At 39.4% G+C, this 15167-nt stretch overlaps 2 protein-coding genes across 2 annotated transcripts; both read right to left on the bottom strand.

The window, feature by feature from the left end:
- Nucleotides 1-1780: 1780 nt before the first annotated feature.
- si:ch211-286b5.4 (afadin- and alpha-actinin-binding protein B) lies at nucleotides 1781-6442 on the bottom strand. The gene is made up of 10 exons (XM_051945940.1): nucleotides 6389-6442; nucleotides 6185-6326; nucleotides 6014-6092; nucleotides 5797-5927; nucleotides 5354-5488; nucleotides 5145-5248; nucleotides 4891-5052; nucleotides 3631-3742; nucleotides 2766-2934; nucleotides 1781-1978 (listed from the first exon to the last, which is right to left on the bottom strand). Exons 1-10 carry the CDS (start codon nucleotides 6440-6442, stop codon nucleotides 1858-1860), a joined length of 1209 nt encoding a protein of 402 aa, XP_051801900.1. The 3' UTR covers nucleotides 1781-1857.
- A 1307-nt stretch (nucleotides 6443-7749) lies between these two features.
- si:ch211-286b5.5 (uncharacterized protein LOC100003596 homolog) lies at nucleotides 7750-14748 on the bottom strand. The gene is made up of 3 exons (XM_022208022.2): nucleotides 14531-14748; nucleotides 13891-14017; nucleotides 7750-10068 (listed from the first exon to the last, which is right to left on the bottom strand). Exons 1-2 carry the CDS (start codon nucleotides 14618-14620, stop codon nucleotides 13892-13894), a joined length of 216 nt encoding a protein of 71 aa, XP_022063714.1. The 5' UTR covers nucleotides 14621-14748; the 3' UTR covers nucleotides 7750-10068; nucleotide 13891.
- Between the last annotated feature and the right edge of the window lie 419 nt (nucleotides 14749-15167).

Raw genomic sequence — 15167 nt, 5'->3', positions numbered from 1 at the left:
TTTTGGGAGAGCATCTGGCAGTCTGAGTGAAAACAAATTCAAATGATTTAGTCTTTTGTTTGGATTGGTTTAGATTTGGAGAATGTCAAGCACATAGATTACAATCCACATAATTTTCATACTAATAAAACCATCAAAAGCATCTGGTGACCCCTGATGCTTCATGGATGGAAGACAATGTGTCAGTTTGTTCACTCAGAATACCTTTGTATTGATTTGCAGTGATTCTTCCCTCCAAGGAGACAAGAGAACTCAACTGATCCATCATTTATACACAGCTTAATCGTCTGTAGGGTTGTGGGGGGCTGGAGTCTATAACAGAGGACTCAGGACGAAGGCAGGGGACACCCTGGACAGGTCATCAGTCTATGACAGGGCTACACATAGAGACAAATAAGCACATTCACGTTCACATGTATGGACAATTTAGAATCACCAATTAACCTCAGCATGTTTTTGGACTGTGGGATTAAGCTTTAGATCCCATGCTACACAACATGCAAACTCCACAAAAAAATCCCAGTCCCAGGCCGTGACGTGAACCAGGGATCTTCTCACTGTAGATGAATCAGTCACTATTTCTACTGAAACCAGGGGAGCAGTCTTTCGTCTGACTAAACAACTGCCATCTGTTCCCCAACAATCTTTCAAAGTCACTTAGATTTTTGCCTCTTTCCATCTTTTTACAAAATCAGGCTCAACCCTTAGCTGGACTGCTTGCTCCAGAGCATGACTGGATGTGAACTGCTTAATTATACCACGCAGTGCAGCTATGTGGGAGAATCAGACCATTGTAAAAATATTCTATTAGAGGCCCTGGAAATTACATATTCTGTATGTAAGAATTCAGACCACATAGATACATTATTTTAAAAAAGGCTAAAATCCGACTAAATTATGTTCCATCAGACAAACCGTTCTTGTAGATCAGTCATGGAAAACGAGAACCATGAGTTTTCGGTTTGTGTCATGCAACAGAAAAGTTGTCTGAGCTATTTAACCACGCCTGACGTACGTCGGTGGGGTTACTGCATTCGCTTCGGTATCTGGCTGGGTAAGTATGTATGTGGGTGGGTTTGTCCAGTCAGATATCTCTGCAAGTGCTGAAGTCAGGATAATCAAACTTGGCACTGAAGATCAGTCTAAGGTCCCCTGCTCAGTTGAGGAGTTAGAGGTCAGCAGATCAAGTAGGAAGGGATATATGTAGGATGATCAAAACTGATAGAGTATCATGCATGGGCGTGGTTCTGCCCTCTACTGAGGGCTTGTCTAGTTTGTATTGGGACTATTGTGATCACTGCTGAAACAATATACTGTGTAGCCCAACAGGAATAATCATAATAGGATTCAAACTGAGCAGGTTCACTTTGTATGTGAGAGGGAAAGGGCCCAGATGAAAGTCTGTACCATAGTTCAGCTTCTCAGAAGGATTAATGGAAACTTCTATTTAAATCTAAAGTGTGCTCAGACATTTGAAGTCCTTCAGCCTTGATGGTTTTTAACAAAAGAAAGGCAAACAAAATGTGATTTAGTACGATAGCAGGCAAAAGAAATGTTTACATAAAGTAGGAGATGTTGAATCTTTACAGCTCATCTGGTGGATTTTTGTTATAAAATAATGTGTTCTCTCTCTCTCGAAGAGATTTCACCATATATACATATTTCATTTTCATAAAAGCCGTCATATCACTTTTCTCTCTGCTCACTTCCTGCCTATCTCTGCGGTACCACCTGTCTGCAAATCTGTCAATAAGACAGTAAATGACTACATGAAACAAAATAACAGATTAAAAATACAATTAGGCTTTATTGATTATTTTAAAAAGGAAAATTGAAAGTACAATGTGCTTTTCGGTGCTACTGCACATCTTCAGTATTGTAGTAAAATGGCCAGTCTACACATGGAGCCTGAGGTGTGTCCATGATCCCGTCAACCCCATCATCCCATGTCTCTGACTGGTGATCAACAACTCTGGATCTGAAGGAGGAGAGATGGACAGGAGATGGCAAAATGGCAGCAGCAGTTATGAGGTGAATATTAAATCCAAGTCAGCTATAGTAACAGCAAAGCTTTCACAAAATGAAGGAAATAAATGTACAGCCTAAACAGAAAGTCATTAAATAAAAGCAAGTGGAAGTGTTGAGGAGGCACGGGATAGTACCAATGAACCATGTCTCCACTATCATTTCAGTAAGACAGGCTAGGAACAGGAAAAAACAGCTCTGAAAGCATCACTTTGCCTCATATTAGGTCTGTATGACAGGCAATACAATATACACCAATCAGCCACAACCAATAAAACCAAAAATTAGTAACTCTGATCTTCTCGTTACAATACCGTTCTGCTGGGAAATCTGGACATTAGCATTCACGAGGATGTGGGTTTGACATGTACTAGCCTCCAAGGCACCATTGGTCACACCTTGCAATACAACGTGATGCATCTCACTGCAAAAAAATGCTTTCATATGGCTCAAGGAACATGATTAAGAGATCAAAGTGCTGACCAGGCTTCCAAACCCCTAAGATACCAATCTGATCGCCCATCAATAGGATGCCTGTTCCATAAACCCTGCAAGACCCAGTGCCAGGCATGTCAGGACACCCGCAGAGGTCCCATATCCACACCCCAACATGTCAGAGCTATTGGTGGCATGATGGGGCACTACACAGGAGGTATTTTCAATGTTGTGGCTGATCGTATGGAAACACAGCTATGAAGACTGGACATAACACCTGCTGTCAAACCGAAGTCTTCACTGACCTGCAGGTGTGCAATAGATTGAAGGCAGAGTAGAGTTCAGGAGTAGTGGGGGTTTGAACTCTGGTTCTCCCCTGATGTAATCCAGAAACAGCAGCGATCCCAGACCCGGTAGATGACGGAGAAAGCGGAAGACAGTCGGATATATTGTTGGGCCCCAAACCTGAAAAATCTGGACACAAATACTTATGATACATTTAGTTTGGAAGATTTTGCATGAAATTATTTCAACACATCAAAAAAACAAGAAAAGCACTCAGAGAGCGCAGTGCTCCGCCAAGGCTGCTCAGTTGTATAATTTCTCACGGCTGAAATCTTGAAAAAAAAATGTGTGGCAGAAATCACGTCATTACAGAATGTGGCCATTTAATATAGATGTACCCACAAAAAAATGACCTTGCACTGAGCACAGGCATGTGTACATTATGTACAGATACCGAATCGCGTGATCTAAATATGTAGCAGACGACGGGAATTGATGGGACTCGGAAATACCCCCACAATTTAATCAATTGTTCCTTGTATCATTTCAGATGGATAAGTCTCGATAATCCACAACGGTGGATTTGTAATAGGGTCGCAATCATGTGATCGTCAGCAGGCGACTGACGCAGTACTCACTTGTCATGGTTACAGCGACGCAGTGATGCTATCTTGCAATGATACAGAAGTCTTTAACAAATCGTGGATCCAGACTATAAGTTACATTACTGCTAAAATCTAATCACTTGGTCCTTGTGTCATTTCTGACCTTCCTTGAAAATTTCATCCAAATCTGTTATTCCGTTTTTGAGTAATGTTGCTAACAGACAGACAGATCATCGCATAACTCTGCCAAGGCTCTGGAGTAAAAATCATCCTCACTCACTAAAAGCAGTGCTTTCCCTCCTGTTGTCGTTTGTTGCTCCTCCAAACAGTGGTGAGTCACAGAGATACTGCTGCTTCACAAGAGCAGCCTTCTGCTGTTCAAAATCACGGCGCTGGACACACAAACAATAAAATATGCACAATTAAACTTTGTGTGCGTACATCCTATGCCATCCAGGTCAAACTATTCCTAAAATTAATCCTCAATTTAAAATTTTCATTTGTTTTTAAATAATTCAATACTTCATTTTATTTTTTATGAACCGTTTTATTTTTAGAGATTTTCTCTGTTTTGTTACATTGCTGATAATAGCCAGTAAAATCACAGAAAAAAAAAAGATTAATGTAAGACAGGCCAAAGTTTTTCTAATGGTAACATTAGAAACTCTGCATATTTACACATGGTAAGTCATTCTTTTACAAACTTTGACTGTAAAATTATCCATTTTGTTACTGTAATTAAAATCCTTACAGCAACAATAACATAATTTTACTGATATTTGCATTTATTTATATAGCAAAGTTCTGCATATTAGGACTGAAATCTATTAAATACTTTCGCTGGTATTTTAAAGATTTGACCCGTCTTGTACAATTGGGTAACATCTAGTAAAATCAAAAAAGTTTGGGGGAATTTATTGTTTTACCAAGTGCAGCCATATAATTACATAATTTTACTATATTGTAACCAGCTAAAAAAAAAAAATTTACAGACATTTTCTATTGTTATTTTCATAGGTTTTAGCATTTTTGAAGTTGAGACTATTCCACCATTTTAACATTTTTTCTGATACCTTTGCTGCCAGATTTTCAACACTTTTTTGTTGTTTATTTTGTTTAATTAGTGCACAGAGCAACTGGACTTCTCTTTCAGGTTTTTACAGACATTTCACCTGTCAGAGACTTCTTCAGTTCTAACCGACTGATAGCAAGTCCCAGATACACATCGTTACCATCAACACTAACATCTTGAATCATGGGGTTGACAATATATAACTGGGACTCCCCATCGGGTAGATAGAATTGAAGAACTCTTTTACATGAGGTGCAATGTCTTCAAGAACCTGAAGGAGAAGTCAAGTTGTCATATACAGTCAAAGGGAGGATTTTAGGGTAGAATGCTGTTCTGTTTTGTGTGAGGAAAATGTTGTAAATGCACAATGTACAAGGTGCTCTAAGCAAATGTTTACTTCACAAGCTGCTCCTTTCACTCCTTCATATAATCCCTCAAAACACAGTCTCTTCCTCATTTTCTTCTCACCTCATGACTCAGTCGAATGGCAGCATCAGTGAAGGACTGCCGCTCCCTCTCAAAAGTCCTCCTCTGATGATCCAGTTCTGCCCAGTGGGCCTGAAGACGTTCCCACTCTTCCAAAAAGTAGGAATCGGCTAGTTCAGATGGGATGGGTGAGGCAAGACTGTCCTACAAAAAGAAACCACAAGGAATGTTGGTACATCTGAAACGCGGTTAAGCTCATATGACAAAGCGTGTGGGTGCAAAATAGAGAGTGATACCTGCAGGAGCTGCTGTTGTAACCTGACAAGCTGTTGACTCTCTTTCAGTTCCGTTTCCAGCTGAACCAGGAGCTTGTCGTGGTCGGTGCCAGCAGCAGTTTGGCCTGCAACAGATTTTGGTTTTGCATAAATGAAAAGTAGCACTTGTAGTTTTCTTGCAAATTACGTGTCACAGGATTGTTTGAAAGATAGTTTAATGTGGAGTTTACCTGCAGACAGCACGTCCTGCAGTCTAATCTGCACCTGCCTCCAACTCTGGATGACTCCACCGGTCACATGTTCACCAAGTGCTACTTCAGCTTGATCCAACCTTTTGTCTCCTTCTTGAGCCACATCCACGCAGTCTGTCAGGGTCTTAAATTCAAGGTTACACATATTTGTTGTGTAGAAAGAAGAGCCTTGGGTTCAGTGTTGCAAGTTTCAAGCTTAAAAGTAAATTTTTGATCCTGATTATCAAAATTATTCCAACTCAACCTTCTTTTTGTAGCATTTTCAGCAGATTTAGGTGCTTTAGAGGCTTCAACACCAGATGGATTTTGCCACTGCACTGTAAATGTTTGTAATTTCAGAGGAGTTTAACACATCCATGTTAATGGTCGGGTTGTTTTTTAATTATGTCTATTTTTGGTGCTATCAGATGGTGAAAAGATACAGGAAATGACCTGCTCCATGTCGACTCTGAGTGCATGAAGTAAGGTGGTGAGGCTGTGTCGCAGCTTCATCGCCTCTCTGAGCTCTGCTTCTCTGCGTTCCAGCATCACACGCAGCGTTGCTTCTTCCCTTCTGCCAGGTGGAGAAAGCAAGTGAGAATTAGGACAAGAATGAAGCATAAAGATGAAAAAGTGCACGGAAATAACCCGGTGACATACTTTGCAGTGGTCCTGAATGATTTGATTGGCTGCTCTCTTTTGCCTCTGCCTCCTGGTGGAAAGTTCAGCACCTCAATGGCTAAACAGTAAAACACAAGGAGATTAAAAGGCTTTAGGATATATCTGAGATGCGTTTACTTTATTCTGTGGGTTTGACAGAGTGAGTCTCACAGGGTCCTTTAAGTTTTTGTCTATCGGTCAGCTGTGATAGCCGCTCCTTCAATCTGTTGCTGTGCAGCTCTCGATGTCGCAGCTCGACCTCCTGCTGGCTACACTGCAGCTGCAGACGGGTGCACTGCCAAGAAGAGAAATTCTGTTGAGAAGAGGAGGCAACAGCATGGAGGTATTCAGATAGTGTTCTCTCTTACAGCTTACTTTGGCCCGCTCACTTCTCAGCATCTCCTGAAGTCTAGCCGTGTGTTCATCCATCTCTTTCAGCTGCTCCTATTACATAAAAGTTGATTTTTCACCAATATATTTTTTTTAGCACTTATCGGTTTCTTTCAGTTACCTCTTACCCACCCTCAGTAAGTTTCCTTGGTTTCTTTGCCCCTCCATGTCAGCCCACCAGGAGGTGCCATGAGGAGGCTCCTGCACAAGATTGAGGACAGGATCCCTCAGCAGGTAAGAGTCTGTAGTATATCAGAGAAACACGAAAGAAAATGCTGAATTAAACACAGAAATATGGTGTGAAGTTGGGGGGGGGGGGGATAAGACATGACTACAAGTGTGAATGGATTGATTTTCCAGGAACTATGATCGGAAGGTGTGTGAACAGGGACGCCATTACCCGAGTACTCCTGGTGTCTTCCAGCTCTGTTCTGGCCAAACCTGGAAGCCATCTGGGCGCTACATTCATAGCAAGAGGCAGAAATGTTGCACATATACAAACCCAACTGGTGTATATTTTAGGATCACAATATTTACACATATTTTTCTTCCTTCCTTAAATGACAAACACATCAATGTATTATTTTACACGTGTCCTTACCTGAGCAGAAAACTTCCTCAGTTAGATCCTGCCTTTTTTTTTTTTTTTACAGCTGACGGCACTTCTGCTAATTATCACCAACAATAGGCGGTTGTCAGACTGAAGCTTAGACTTTATTCTTTAGTCAAACTGCTTCCTAAAAGCCTCAAACTTAGGTTTAGTTTTGCTGGTACATTTCATATACCGGTAAGTGTGTTTCTGATGGTGTTCTGAGCCAAAATAAAAGAAATATCCATGATGGGAGGAGAAAACCTGAGACACTCCCACACTTAAAGGCTTAGCTGATTACCTTTAGGTGAGCTTCGTTGAGAAGAAAGTCCTAAAATTATTATTGCAACAGCATGCAGTGTCACCCACAGACTTTGAGGTTCCTTTGACATTGTTTCACTTGTTAGTAACTTTTTAAAATCAATTTTCTTACAGATATTTGCCATTATTATTAAATCAGTCTTGATTTATACTGATTCTAGTGATATCCTGCAGATTTCTGACATGTGGCCAGATACGCGTTATAGTGTATTATTTGACGAAGCAGATTCATTTCAGCAGCTCACAGATGACATTGTTGGAGATATCGATGTCTGCATATCCTTAAAGTCTGCATATTCAACTACTTTGGTGGAAACTACATAAAAACTGAAAGGTCAGGGGTCACACAAGTCACACATTCACAACTAATACTTTGAAATCATTATTTTCTGATGTTGTTCAGCAGAAGAATGACATTCAATAACGGCACACAGCATTTCATGGGAAATGTGATTTAATTTTTAAAAGATCACCCACAGTAACAAAGTTGACAAAGATACAGACTAACAATAAAGGTTTTGGTTTATTGGAACATGATTTCAGTGTGGAAAACAATGCAACAAATCACTGCAGCATGAATCATTTAATACAAACAATATTGAAGGATTTGAACAGAGATATGAGCATTCGTGAATCTAATGTGACGTACAATGAATTTGCTATGACTATCCAAATAGTGTAAGGCCTTCATGTGTTTGTTTTTTACTTAAATTAAAGACAGGAACATGTATAAGCTAATAAAAGCAACCTTAAATGGCTGTTAAATATATACAGAAAAAGGACGGGACAAAAGTTAATTTACCAATCACATACCCTGAACTGACAGAGTAAAAGTCTGTACCATGTTGTCATAAATCAGATTAATAGTAACACCTTTAAAAAGTTTGCCACAATATACAGGAGTAGTTTAGGACACCAATCAGTTTAGCTGAAAAGCTAACAGTAGGGCTGTTGGCCACATGCACAGTAAAATCATACTCTTATGTCTGTAGTGCTTTATGAAGGCACACGATATGAAACATAGTGTATATACGCTTGGATGTCAGTGTGTTAGGTACACTTGGCTAAAATGAATGCAGTCTGATGATACCACCGCGCTGTCCTCCCAAGACAGTTAAACCTCTGAATCCCAAAACCCGCCGGCAGGTTTTATGGGCATATTATGCTTAAAATAATAATAATAATAATTAAAAATCACCCAAATTACACCATTTACTGTCGCACTTTTAGATTTCTGACTATCATTGAACTACTCGTCTGTGCCATGTTTTTTTGTGGGAAATTTAATAAAATCTCAGCTTAAAGTCAGATTAAATAAAGATCACTTTGCTCTTTGCTCTATTTGAAAATTTGCAAAAAATGAGATGTGTCTGTGTGTAAATAATTGTGTGGGGATCGGTTTCGGCTAAACTCTTAATTCTTTTTTATGAATCTGCTAAAAATGCAAATTGATAGACATTCCACTGTCCTCCATCCTGTTCAATGCAGATTTTCTTACACAGATTCCCTTTACAGTAACAGACCCAAAGACCGGACAGAGTACAGTTTTGGTTTGTTGATAGTCATAAATGCAGGTGCAAGCCAGTAAAATCAAATCCATGCCGCAAATATACACTCTACTGTTGTTCCATTTAAACCTTTATTGAAATTATGAAAGAACATATTTAACATATTAACTAAAGATTTATATTCACTTTGTAAATACAGTAGTCATTAATATATTAACTGTTGTTCTATAAATAATCTTTAAAAGGTTATCTAATTTGGACCAGAACTAAACGTTTTTGCTTTCTTTTATAAAAAAAAAATCTTTGCAATTCATACCAGATTCTGCTAAAAACTGAAAACTGTGTCTTCCTTGGCACAGCTGTGAAGCCATGACTGACTGAGCTGCAACCGACAGTGACATGATAAAACTTCTGTCACTTTCCTGCTGAACTGCAGGCTGTGTTTACATGGATCAGATCAGGCAAAGATTTTTTTTTCCCAGTACTGGATACATTCTGTAGGCACTTGGAAAACTGTTAGACAAGTCAAGGTTTTCTCTATTTTTGTAAAAAAAAAAGGCAAAGAAATTTGACGTTGAAAAGATGTCTAAGTTCTGTGTACTTTTAGTCCTGGTTATGCAGGACATTATGTTGTAGTGAAAAATGTGACTGAAAAAGTGACAATTGCTAAAACACTGGAGAAGTGACTCACTCCAGGACTGGTACGTGAGACTGCATTAATCTTAGAAAAGTGAACCTAATAAACTGCCAACTGAGTGTGTGTGTGTATATATATATTTATATAGATAAGATAAAACATTAATATTCTGTAACAGCACCCGGTTTAAATTAATGCATGATTGTTTTTCCACCTGCCACCCAAAATAGAAGGGGAAGTTCATCTTTCAGGAGTCATTAACGTGAGCAGAACCTCACAGACTGGAAACAGACACTGTTAAGTCAGTCAAATCAATGCTGGACATGTTAAGTACACACAAGAACGGCTTAATCATTTATCAAGTTAGTGTCAGCTTAGAACATCTTCTGCTCCGTTTTCGAACGTGTAGAGTGTGGCGCTACTTTATTATAACAGATGGGAGTTATGAGACCATTAGTTTTGGCAAACAAGCGGACCAGTTACCCCCCGAACCCATCAGCCTCGTGTGCATCATCCCAAGAGGAGCTGCTGGTAGATCTACAGTGACATCAGTTAGAAGTGAGGAAAGCCTTCGACGGACATATTCTGAAATCCTCCATGTTCCGTGTTGCTGTAGACACAAAAACAAAAGAAATGAGGGAAGGCGTCAGCTAAAATCTAATTATTCAAAAATCATTAATGATATTTGAATTCCATTTTGTCGGCAGAACTTTACTGCTCACCGTCACATCATAACCTTTGCTGGGACGCTTGAAGAAAACAGACCCATTGTTAAAATTATTAGTAATTTCATGCGATGGCAAGCCAAAATGTTTGATGCGAGAAAGCCTGATCTAATATCGTGTTAATTGTCGGTAGAACTTCACCCAACTTCAACCCTAACAGATGTCTAATCAGCCAGAACAAGCGACAACTCAACATCGGCTGTTACATTTGCTTAACTTTACAGCAGGAGCACTTCCATATAATGCTCCATATGAACTAAAAATAAGCCACTGGTACTGTGCAAGATTTCCTGTTTCATAACACCGACCACTTGCAGAGTGGTGCTTTGGTTTGCCGTGTATTCATCTGAGCCATGGAGGTAGCCAACCACTTTAAAGTAGTCAAGATGAGATAAGACAAATGACAAGATAAAGTCCCAACTCATGATCAAAACTCTGGCGCTAAATCAAATGAAATAAGCATTGATTATTGCCTTCTTACTTACTGTTTTAGATCAATTCTGGCTAAATGATCATCAGATAAAAGGTGTGAATTTGACTTCAGCTGTGGGTTATCAAGCACTGATGTTAAAAATCCAGTACAACATAATGCCTATCAAAGCATGACAAACAGAGGCAGCATTCTTCATTAGCAACATAACTGCAGCTCAAACTATCAGTCAATATGTCAACTGAAAGAAAATTAAACAGTAGCTGTGTTTGCTATTTGGGTAAACATTTAAATCATTTTGCTTCTCCGGTGTGAGGATTTGCTAGGTTCTACAATTTGTACACACAAACTGAAGATGTCAAGTAAAGAATGTGCACACTTATTTTATACCTCTATATTGCCTACCTTAAAGTACAGAACATTTCTAGTGAAAATCAAGTTGTTGTTTTTTACCTTGTGAACATATTCATAGTGTTTTTTTAATGCTAGAAAACATATTAGTAAAATAAGCACTCAATTCTATGTCTAAACATCTCCACATTGAAGCAACAGTGGGCTGATGGCACAGATCTCACAAACATAGATTCAGATTTCTGGGGTTTTCACACAAAACAAACCTAAGGAACAAATCCAGTAAACCTGCTGGGTGAGGCTTTCTCTGTCATTGTTCCTCTTCATAAACGGTTTCTAGTTTGAACTGTATGGCTAAGACAGAGAGAGAACAACAGTGGAGAGCGACATCTAGGTCATCTTTAATCAGAGAGAGGTAACTTTCACACACTCAAAAAACCCTCTAAATTATGTAACTTTAACGCACAGAGGGGAGTTTTTAGGGCTTTTACTCTCTGAAATGCTAACTTTGTTGTATCCAACAGTCACATGACAAAAATACAGAGAAAACAGGAAGTGGTATGGTAACAAATTCAAATTGTAAGTAGTAAAATATCAACAGTACACAGAGCCACCATGCATAGGTGACACCAGTGGGAACTTGGTAAAATGCTGTACATATTAATTCTACTTTTTCCATTTAATTAATTAGAGATATTTTTTCCCATTATTTATACCATTAAGGCTTTGTTATGCTGCACAAAAGACATTTTTGAGTTTTTCTAGCTCTACACATGGTTGTGCTGTTTGCATAGAGCTGCAGGACTATATACTGCAGTGAAAAATGAGCCCAGTGAATATAAACGCAATGTATACGTGGTTCAGCGAAATTCACTGGATTTTGGTTGACTTTTTTGTGAATGTTCTTAAGAAAATAGAAGTTTCACTGATATATACACACGTGGACAAAATTGTTGGTACCCCTCAGTTAAAGAAGGAAAAACCCACAATTCTCACTTAAATCACTTGAAACTCACAAAAGTAACAATAAATAAAAATTTATTGAAAATTAAATAATCAAAATCAGCCATCACTTTTGAATTGTTGATCAACATAATTATTTAAAAAAAAAAAACTAATGAAATAGGGCTGGACAAAAATGATGGTACCCATAACTTAATATTTTGTTGCACAACCTTTTGAGGCAATCACTGCAATTAAACCATTTCTGTATTTGTCAATGAGCGTTCTGCAGCTGTCAACAGGTATTTTGGCCCACTCCTCATGAGCAAACAGCTCCAGTTGTCTCAGGTTTGATGGGTGTCTTCTCCAAATGGCATGTTTCAGCTCCTTCCACATATGTTCAATGGGATTCAGATCTGGGCTCATAGAAGGCCACTTTAGAATAGTCCAACGCTTTTCTCTCAGCCATTCTTGGGTGTTTTTGGCTGTGTGTTTTGGATGGTTGTCCTGTTGGAAGACCCATGACCTGCGACTGAGACCAAGCTTTCTGACACTAGGCAGCACATTTCTCTCCAGAATGCCTTGATAGTCTTCAGATTTCATCGTACCTTGCACACTTTCAAGACACCCTGTGCCAGATGCAGCAAAGCAGCCCCAAAACATTACTGAGCCTCCTCCATGTTTCACCGTAGGGACAGTGTTCTTTTCTTCGTATGCTTGGTTTTTGAGTCTATGAACATAGAGTTGATGTGCCTTACCAAAAAGCTCCAGTTTGGTCTCATCTGTCCAAAGGACATTCTCCCAGAAGCTTTGTGGCTTGTCAACATGCATTTTTGCAAATTCCAGTCTCGCTTTTTTATGAGTTTTTTTTCAGCAGTGGTGTCCTCCTTGGTCGTCTCCCATGAAGTCCACTTTGGTTCAAACAACGACGAATGGTGCGATCTGACACTGATGTACCTTGGCCTTGGAGTTCACCTTTAATTTCTTTGGAGGTTGCTCTGGGCTCTTTGGATACAATTCCAACGATCCGTCTCTTCAATTTGTCATCAATTTTCCTCTTGCGGCCACGTCCAGGGAGGTTGGCTACTGTCCCGTGGGTCTTGAACTTCTGAATAATATGAGCCACTGTTGTCACAGGAACTTCAAGCTGTTTAGAGATGGTCTTATAGCCTTTACCTTTAAGATGTTTGTCTATAATTTTTTTTCGGATGTCCTGGGACAATTCTCTCCTTCGCTTTCTGTTGTCCATGTTCAGTGTGGTACACACCTTTTCACCAAACAGCAGGGTGACTACTTGTCTCCCTTTAAATAGGCAGACTGACTGATTATGAGTTTGGAAACACCTGTGATGTCAATTAAATGGCACACCTGAGTTAATCATGTCACTCTGGTCAAATAGTTTTCAATCTTTTATAGAGGTACCATCATTTTTGTCCAGGCCTGTTTCATTAGTTTGTTTTTTTAAATAATTATGTTAATCAACAATTCAAAAGTAATGGCTGTTTTTGATGATTTAATTTTCAATAAATTTTTATTTATTGTTACTTTTGTGAGTTTCAAGTGATTTCAGTGAGAATTGTGGGTTTTTCCTTCTTTAACTGAGGGGTACCAACAATTTTGTCCACGTGTGTAAGTAATCACTTTAGATGTTTTTAGGGTTTTTTGGAAGATTTTTACTCATTTTTTGAAAATATTCAAGAGTTTTTTTGTGAAATTTGGGGAATTTTTTTAAAATGAATTTCTGTAGGGAAACTTCTAATGAATTATTAGAATTTTCTTCCTGAAGGTTTAGCACATTTTCAGAAATTTGGGGATTTTTTTTTTGGCTGAATTTTTTAAATTTTTTTCAGACAGGGAAACAATATTTTTTGGTGCCAGTAAATGAAGACAACAGGAAGGTTAAAATCTTGACAGCTTTCTTGTTTTTTCCCCACCATATGGGACCTTTAACTCTGGAGTGTACTGGACGGAGCAGAAGGCCTACCTCAGAACAAGGAGCAGGACTTGGGGGGTCTGAAGGGATTATCACTGGAGGGGACCCCCATCAGGAGAGGGTCCTTGGAGGCGTTTTGCATGCAGAAGTTTCTCAGATCAGCAGCAGCCTGGGACACCTGCAGAGACATACATATGGCGTGTGTGCACAAACACAAACAGCCTATCACATGTACAGTACTGCTAACACACAACACAGCCTGCCTGCTTTCACTACCCACACTTACTAACTGGCTCGGTTTTGGGTTTTTTGCATAACATTTGCAAGCAACGGCGCATTTACACGAATGGGTGTGCCTGCTGTGTAACTTTTTTAGGAGATAAAGTCACCTGTTAATTTCAGGTAAGTAACACAAACAGGTTTAACACCCAGATAAACGAGTCACTTCAGTTGATACGTTGACATTTTAAAAGTGGTTGGGATTGACTAAAACGCTCAATAAGTAACTGACATAACCTGTAGCAGCGGTAAAGAAACTAGTCAAAGTGTGTCTTAAGTAACTTTGTGAAGTAACTTGTTGACTATATTTCAGACAGAGTTCACCGTGTCGTTTGTGTAGTTTGTCTCCGCCATTCAGCAGCAGGTTAGCTCGGTCTTCCGTGTTTGTGTGTTGGTGTTGAGGGGCTCGTACCTTGATCCTCCGGATACTGGCCTCTAACCGGAGCTGCTTCACGGCCCTCTGAGCGATAATTAAATTGTTGCTGGCATTGTTGTTGGACATGACGGCGGCTGTCCGGCACAGAAGAGCTCAAGGCTGTTTTATATAAACGGCCGCAACCGAGCGGAAATTAACCCCAACTGCTCTAAACCCGAAACCCAAAGGAAACATCGCTCACCGTCCGAGCCGCCCCTCCTAAGTGATATGACGCCGTTCTATTGGTCTGTACGCGCGTCAATCAAAAAGTCACGCTTAAGCCACACCCTCTGCATACATTGGCCATTATTCTAAGTTTCCTGGAGAGCAGAGCAGCAGCCTGCAGTGATCTTCAACATTTGGGTTCATTTAACACTGAGGGTTGACTCGTTAAACTACAGGAAACGTCATGCACCAGTTTTCCCCTTTTCTGTATCAAATTTATGGTGAAAATGTCTTTATTATTGGGTCATTGCCTCTCAAATGATCACATTTTTGGAACAATTTCTGCTTGACCATCTGTGATTTACCTGAAGTTTTTGGAGGTAAAATACAGATATGTATGAAATTTTAGCTTGATGTTTGAACAACAGTATCTCAGGAATTATTAAAGACTAAACTCAGAATTTTATTT

This window comes from Acanthochromis polyacanthus, chromosome 3 (assembly GCF_021347895.1).
Source record: "Acanthochromis polyacanthus isolate Apoly-LR-REF ecotype Palm Island chromosome 3, KAUST_Apoly_ChrSc, whole genome shotgun sequence".
NCBI classification, from domain to species: Eukaryota; Metazoa; Chordata; class Actinopteri; family Pomacentridae; genus Acanthochromis; species Acanthochromis polyacanthus.
This window is presented reverse-complemented; position numbering and strand designations above follow the sequence as displayed.